This window comes from Nicotiana sylvestris, chromosome 10 (genome assembly GCF_000393655.2).
Source record: "Nicotiana sylvestris chromosome 10, ASM39365v2, whole genome shotgun sequence".
NCBI classification, from domain to species: domain Eukaryota; kingdom Viridiplantae; phylum Streptophyta; class Magnoliopsida; order Solanales; family Solanaceae; genus Nicotiana; species Nicotiana sylvestris.
The window spans coordinates 139,957,583-139,965,941 of NC_091066.1; the positions used below are offsets into that span (position 1 = coordinate 139,957,583).

The 8,359-nt window shown below is 35.1% G+C and overlaps 1 protein-coding gene across 1 annotated transcript; it reads right to left on the reverse strand.

Moving 5' to 3' along the window:
* Window positions 1-1,864: 1,864 nt before the first annotated feature.
* Window positions 1,865-6,553, reverse strand: LOC104225395 (protein NRT1/ PTR FAMILY 2.13-like). Its single transcript, XM_009777171.2, has 4 exons — window positions 6,290-6,553; window positions 5,154-5,371; window positions 3,633-4,201; window positions 1,865-2,916 (listed from the first exon to the last, which is right to left on the reverse strand). Exons 1-4 carry the CDS (start codon window positions 6,450-6,452, stop codon window positions 2,034-2,036), a joined length of 1,833 nt encoding a protein of 610 aa, XP_009775473.1. The 5' UTR covers window positions 6,453-6,553; the 3' UTR covers window positions 1,865-2,033.
* Window positions 6,554-8,359: the final 1,806 nt, after the last annotated feature.

Below are 8,359 nucleotides of genomic sequence, written 5' to 3' on the forward strand. Positions count from 1 at the left end.
TCTCCTTGCCTTTGCCACGGTCTCCCCCACCTTTGACATTGTTAACCTTTGACTCCTTGCCATTGCCTTTGTCGTGCTTGTCATGCCTGAAATCCATCAATGATTCGGCCTCCACTATGGCTTGGTCTATATCAGTGACTTGTCGGCATTGCAACTCCTGCTTAGCCCAATTTTGCAACCCGTCCATGAAGTGGAACAACAAGTCATCATTGGTCAGGTTGGGGATTTGAAGCATAAGGGTAGTGAACTCCTTGACATAGTTACGTATGCTCCCTGTTTGCATCAATTCCCTAAGATTGCGCCTTGCCTCGTACAAGACATTGTTTGGAAAGAACTGTCGCTTGAACTCCGCTTTGAACTGATCCCATGTAGTAATAGCACATAGACCTTTATCCACGTCGGCCATCTTCCTTCTCCACCATAGCATGGCAGTCTCTGAGAGGTACAATACCGCAGTGTTGATCTTGGCCTCGTCGTCCCTCACTTTGCCATGCCTGAAGTAGTTCTCTAAGTGCCAAAGGAAGTTTTCCACTTCTTGTGCATCACGAACACCTTTGAACACCGGGGGTTTAGGAGCCTCGATCTTGGCCTCCCTCGTCACCACAACATTGTTGGCTACCTCGGTCACGCCGGCATTGACATGCTCCTCGAGTGACTCTATCTTTGCCTTCATAGCATCGATAGTACTCAATCCATGAGTCTGCACTCTAAGGCAGTGATGGTTTGCCTTAGTTCCATCTCAGTCTGTGTACGTCCCTCCAAGTCATTTCGGATACTCTCAATCTCTTCAAGAGTATGCCCCTCAAGAACGTTAAGGGTGCCTTCCACCTTCCCCAAGTGTTGGCCAAAGATCTCCACGACGTCCATCCTCGCGTTCATCTTCATCACCCACTCATTACCGAGCGAGACGTCCTCTGGAATGACCTCCACTTCATCCTCGCTCGCCTCAGTGGCAGATGATTCTTGGGATGTAAGCCCTTCGTTTGACACAACCTCAGGTGGCACCTCCTGGCTCTTGTTGGTGGCATTCCTCTTTTTTCTACGGCCGATCTTGCCAGCAGCATCCTGGATGACGTTGGCTTGGGTGTTGGCAGCGTTAATTTCTCCGTCGTTCGCCATTCCCTTAGTTGAAACCTTCGCTCTGATACCACGTTGTCATGTCTTTAGTTGTTAACTAAGTACACGTGCGGCATTTGACAACTCGCTCACGATCTTGCACAACTTGCTCACGTTCTTGCTATGTCAAGTCAGCCTTACTACACTCAAGTTCGCTAAGAGAATGGAAGAAAGAACACAAGAGAATTGTTAGAAGAAGCTTTGTATTAGAGAGAACTTGAATTGTTTGCTTGGAAAATTACAAATGAATGGCCCCCTTTATATACTAGTTTCCTAGGGATTAGTGTGTAAATATTAATTATTACTCAAGTCCTTGATATTTACAAGATAAGGGCTTTTTCTAGAATTCTCTACAAGGTCTAGAAGATTCCAAGGACTTTCCTAGCAAATCCATAAGGATCTAGGTTTTTCCTAAGGAAATGTTCATACCTCTCTAGAATCTTCTCACAAATGCTAGCCTTCTTTTTATGTAAGCTTCTACATGGCATTAATGTATGCCAAAAGGCGCCTATGTGGCATGATGACATGGCGGGTCATCACAGTAGACAAAATAATCGAAATCCAATTAACTAGACTAAATGTACTAAGATTCAAACACGTTTGACTTTAAATCATATTATAATTAATTCTTTTTTAGATACATTTTATGCAACCGTTTATTCTTTGTTGCAGCATTTTCGAATTTATCCATCATCACTCAATCATCAAAAGAAGAATGGAAAAAAGAAAATGAATAAGCAACTAGGTATGCCAAAAATAGATCATACTTTTTAATAAGTAGATCAATTTCCATTCTTTATTCTCGTATATGTACATGTTGATATATGCTTGACTCAAATATAACATCTGAACTTCTCCAATAAGTAAACTTAGGCATAACCTATAATTAACTACTACCATATACTAATCAAGTAGGCTTAATACTTCATGTCTTGAAGTTCATGAACCTCAGAATAAGGCTTAATTCCATCATCAACTTCTAATCTAGTCTTATACTGATATCGACGAGCAACGTATATGAACCAGAACAAGTTTAATACTCCTAATCCTGCAATTAGGTAGTAATAATTCTCAACTCTACCTTGATTAATATCCTTTGTTAACCAATCTGGATGTCCATGTCCCCCTGTAGTATTATGCAAAATGTTTACCAAAAAACTGCTTAAATAACTTGCCCCAGCCACTGTGCAAGAAAACAAAGAATTAGCCACACTGCTCATATTTTCAGGAAATTCCTTGTTGTAAAACTCAATTTGGCCAATAATGTTAAAAGCCTCAGCAAATCCCATTAGTATTAATTGTGGAGCTAACCACAATACTGTAATAGGTGCAATTCCATCTGCACTACCATGCATTATAGCTGAATTTCTTCTCACTTTTTCAATTTGTCCTGCTACAACCATAGACAAAATTGAAAAAATCATCCCAATTCCAATTCTTTGTAACAATGTGATTCCGCCTTCAATTCTTGTGATTTTTCTAATGGATGGAACGATTAGTCGGTCGTAGATTGGTAACCATATACCTATTGTGATCATCGATATAACAGAGAGTGTACCCGCTGGGATTTGAAATTTGGGGCCGAGATGACGGTCCATTTTTAGAGCTTGTGACACTGTAAATGTGCCTTGTTGTGCCATGGCTGTGAAACATATGATACCTGTTGCCCAAACTGGAATTATTTTGAGAAGACATTTTACTTCTTCTATTTGTTGGATACTGCATAATCTCCAGGTATTTGTAGGAGTACCATCAGTATTAATTTCACCCTCCATCACCATAGCTGCTTTATTCAAAGACCTGAGTGAAAATAATATTAAGTGAGAATTTACAACATCTAACTTGGACAATTATTAACTCTGAAAGAAAATATGCTACCTTAATAAGCCAAATTTAAGTTATATGTCCTCAGTATATTTTAACCAACTGCAGCAGATTATCATGTCCAAATTACCAACCCAAAGTTACTATGAAAATTTAATTTGAGTTGGCTTTTAAGTGATGTATTAATACAGTCAGAGCTCTCTATAACAATATTTCACTATAGATAATTAATATTTTTCCTATTGTACCTAGTTTAGAAATAGTTAATGTAGATAGTCTTCCTCAATTTCTGGAACCTAACGTTTAATTTACTATAATTCTAGTTTTGTGTATGGTCCACCATTTAACCAATTTTAATATTCCAACTAAACAGAAACATCCAAATTTCTAAAAGTGTCCTAAATGGAAACAACACAGAAAACAAAGACGTGCACACATTGAATTAGAATCCAAAAGTGTAATTTTCCAGATTTTGGATGTTATTTGTTGGTAGTACTTCAGAATTTGATACGTTCATAAATTAGCAAATGAAAGCTACTTACAATTAGCAAAAATGTCCACTTCAAGATTTCTTCTACTCTACGTCAATTTTAACAACTTACATATTTTTAAAACATTTCAAAAGCTGTATCTAGGTAATCAATCAAATAAATTAAAGTATTAAACCAATTGTATTAGAGGAGATGCATCACCTGTACTTATTGGTTAAAGGGAGTTTCTTCACAATGGACCCTTTGGGTAACGGGGGATCACAGAAAACCCCGTTACTTTCCCTCTCATCTGGAAGCTTAAGCTTACGTTTTTTGTGCATCGCAACAAAAACCTGAACAATGCTAGAGAAAATACTTTCTTCGGGCTTCACATAAACGTATACTCGCGTCCCGATAAAAAATAGAATGAGAGACAAGAACATGAGCACTGTAGGAATACCAAAACCTATTACCCAACTCACAGAATCTTGAATGTATACCACTAGAGTAAGTGCAATGATCAGAACCACTGTAAATGAAGTGTAATACCAATTAAAGAAGCTAGCAATTCCTTTTCTTCCTTCATCAGTTGTTGAATCAAATTGGTCAACACCAAATGGGATACTACAGGGCCTTATTCCACCAGACCCAATGGACAAAAATCCTAGGCCCATTACTAAAAAGCCCAATTGTGATTTATTTGGGCCCTTGCATTGTTGGCCCACTTGTGGATTGCAGGGAGTGGGGTGTAGCTGAGGTAACCAAGGTATGAAGGTCAATGTCAGCATTCCCTGTCAATAAAAGCAAACAAGAGTTTGATACCATTAGAAAACCTAAACTTTTGCTCAAAAGATTTTGAGTGACCTAAAGCAACTTTCGAGAATTTGAACGAAAGTGGCTATAATATAATATGTAAACATATAAAATTTAATTTCGATAGTGAGAAAAAATATTATATTATCAGATCATTTATAAGATTATAGAAAAACATTTATAATAAGCATAATGAATAATTAATATATTATCATGTGTTAAAATTTATTATTTTTATATATACTGTAAGAGTATATAACTTAATTCATATATAGATATATAGATAATATATGATAGCTATTGACCAAAGCCACAGGAAAGAAACATAATTATTTGGCGATAAGGAGTTTGAGACCACTATGATGTCAAGTCTCAACCTAAATCAAAAGCATATTTTAATAATTGCAGTTATTGCTTAGGCTTTTTTCCTTTTTGGGAAAACTGACTTTTTGGGCAAGAATTGCGTGGTACATAGGTAGCGTTAAAAATATGATTGTGGTTACAACTGATTAATTTATCCTATCTTCCGGCGGAAGCCTACTGATACAAGTGATGTCATTTGATATAAAAAAAATTAATCATATACATATTTATAACATTTTATTAAGAAAAAAATATGCAAGATCAATAAATTGACATTGTTTGAGAAACAATACGAACTAAATACTAATTTAGGATATGAACTGAAGTCTTTAAACTTCACAACCCAGACCCAAAAATCATACAATTATACAAGCCGAATTGTTACCACATTGCTCGTCTTAAAGTGTTGCATGTGTCACTTTTTCTCAACATAAGCCTTGGAAAATGCAAATCACGAGGTATTGATAAAGTAACGTAACAAAATAACAAAAGCCAAATTAAAGGGACCCATGAAATAAATGTGCTTCAGAAAATAGTGACGAGGCAATATTAAAACAGAAAACGTACCAACATTTCGAAAACGGAGGCAAAAGCAATAGTCCAAAATCGACCGATATATGCATCGGAAATGAAAGCACCGAGCAATGGTATGAAATTAGTAACACCAGACCATATATTTAGAACATTTGAAGCAGACACTTGATCCATATGAAACACTGTTAATAAAAACTGCATGAAGTTTGCCAATAGCCCTACTGATGCTAATCTCTCAAATGTCTCATTTCCTGCCAAAATATAAATAACAAGCAACATTAACTTCAGCTGCAAACTAAGTGCTTACATATAAAAAAGACAAATATGACAATTGCATTAGCACTTGCCAAATATGTAAAAAGAAGAAAAACGTACACTTGGAAAAACTTAAAAATTTTAGTAGCTCTCTTAATGTGAGGTTTAATTTCTCTCCATGCACTTAATTTACTTAAAACAAACTTAAACATGTTATTGACTTGAGCTTATCTTAAATAAATATTTAGCAGTGTGACCATGCTTGAGATGGAGAAAGGGTTTTTGGCATAGACGGATCCAGGATTTAGATTCTATGGATTCAACTTTTAAGGTTTTTAGCATTGAACTCATCGTATTTTTAAAGTTGTAGGTTCAGACCTATTATTTGTTATAATTTTAGTGAATTTTTAGAAGGGGAGCCTTGACGTAACTGGTAAAGTTATTGTCATCTAACCAGGAGGTCACGGATTCGAGTCATGGAAACAGCTTCTTGTAGAAATGCAGGATAAGATTACATACAATAGACCATTGTGGTCCGGCTCTTCCCCGGACGCTCACGTATATAGCGGAAGCTTAGTACACACTCTACATCCCCTCCTGATTTCTGGGGAGAGGGGGGGTTGGTTTTAGAAAAGGAACTTTCGAAAGTTTAAAGCTAAGAAGAGGCAAAAAGAAGAACTCTAAACGATATTTTTTTTTTAATCTACTTATAGATTTGATGGATAGAGGTACTACAGTAAGTCGCACTCAATATTGATGTTAGAAATTAAATCATTCAACACACTTAACTTGCCGTTACCATTGATATTTGTGCCGATAAAAAATATCTAAAAATAATTTATTTGCATGCAAGTTAGCCTGAACATCAAATTTAAAAGAAAAAAAAGGCTTTTGAACGGAAAGAAGATGATCACCTAGAACATAAGGCATAGCCCTCCATCCACCAGGTTTTCTCCTGCTTGTTTTCGACGGAGAATCACTGCCGCAGCTTTGTTTTTCCTCATCATAGCTACCATTTTCAGGCGATGGCAATGATAAAGATGAAGACTTTTTCATCTGGTTTTTCTTGTCCTCCATATATAATGTTCTCTTCTTTGTGTTTTCCTAGGAGTTAACACTAGTTTCCTTCTTACTCTTTACTACGTCAATCTTAGTATTTATAGACTAGACAACATATATGCATTGTGGAAATTCAATGGCGTGTATGGTTTTAGACATGTGGAAGGTGCAACTTAGAGAGATAATATGTTGTGTGAATGATTGTGTGGCTGACGCATCTTGTGTAAGGTACACTGATAGATATTCATGAAGCACCACTTTTTCTTATATGTACTTTATTTAAAAATTAGCTTATATACATTCATAGCGTAAAAAATATTAGTATAGTACTGTTAATATAATTTAACTTGTTATTATATTATTTGTTTTATATTAAGTTATTAATTTTATATTTTCTGGGCCAATTAATTATCGTTACGTTTTAGGTGATCTTAATATAAAAATATTTTACGCTACAAGTATATTAAAGTACAATTTTCGTCGAGCGGTAACTAGAATGCTTTGCAAACCGACTTATATACACACGACGAGGTATCAAAGGTGGTAACATAGCTTTACTGTCACGATTCACTGAGATTCAGCTATTTGCCGCGTCCGTCTCGTCGGTTAAAGATGAGTGAATAAGGAAATGTTCATAATAATAACCACTAGTACTAGTACTGCTACGCTGTTAAAGACACTTTGTTCTTACTCGCCCGACTTCACATAACCATCACCATCAGACACGGCTTCGCCGATATTTACTGCAATTTGAATTTTAAATTTTTATAATTTCTAAGATTTAACATTTTTACGTTCTCTACGGCAATATCGTAGTAAAAAAAATAAAAAATGTATGTATGTTATTATTGTAATTTAACATATTATAGTAGCACATCATAATACTCTTGAATTTCATAAGTTTATGTTTTATATGATTTTTTTTAAAATCTTTCTAAAGTCTCAAATTAGGAAGAGACTTGTTCCTAACTTATTAATTATTCTTTTGTTGCCTTTTCAGGTGCTAAACACCTTTAAAATGAATGAATTACAAGACTAGACAACTTGTTATACACCTAGCAATAAAATGTGACATTGACGAGAAATGAACGCAAGTGTGCGCCAACTTCCCATTATCATACATTTCGATTATACCAATTGATTAATGATACAACAAATTTTACCTACCACTTTTGGGTCCAAACACTTTGAATCCCTTAATTGTGCAATTCAAAATCAATTTGAGTTCGATTTCTACTATCCTTTTCCCTTGCTTGATCCCCTATACAATGAAAAAAAATTAAATTGAATACGATGTTTAACCATTATACTACTTCAAACGACACTTAAAAATACTACATTGTTAGTGTGTCATAAAAGTTTCTATCACCTAAACTCATTTGAGATCTGTTTTTGCAGGCAAAACATGAATTAAATTTATTTAATTCTTTTCTACTCTGAATTGGATTTCTTTCGCCGCTCCTAAAAAGTCAAATTGGTGATTTATTAAATATTTATTCTTGATTAAATTTTCACAAATTTAAATATTCTCATCTTTGACGTGTCCCATCTTGAGTGAGTTTCATATGGAGAAAAATATTTTGATAAATTTTTTACTCTGAATTGAATTTCTTTCGCCGCTCCTAAAAAACCAAATTGGCCTTTCTTCTAATCCTAAATATGCTGAAAAACAATTAATGTGCTGCTTCACACATGAATTCCTCTTAACCCTAACACTAGTTTGAAATGACATTTATATCCCATTTGACCAAGTTTCTAAAATCAACTTATGTTGAAAAGTGTTTTTCTCAAAGGTGTTTTTCAAAAAAGTACTTTTGGTGATAAGCAGTTTGTATTTGGCTAATTAATTTGAAAAGCAATTTTGAACAATAATTAATTTTTGATCAAGCTGTTAAAAATGTACTTCTAAGTATATTTGTCTTGAA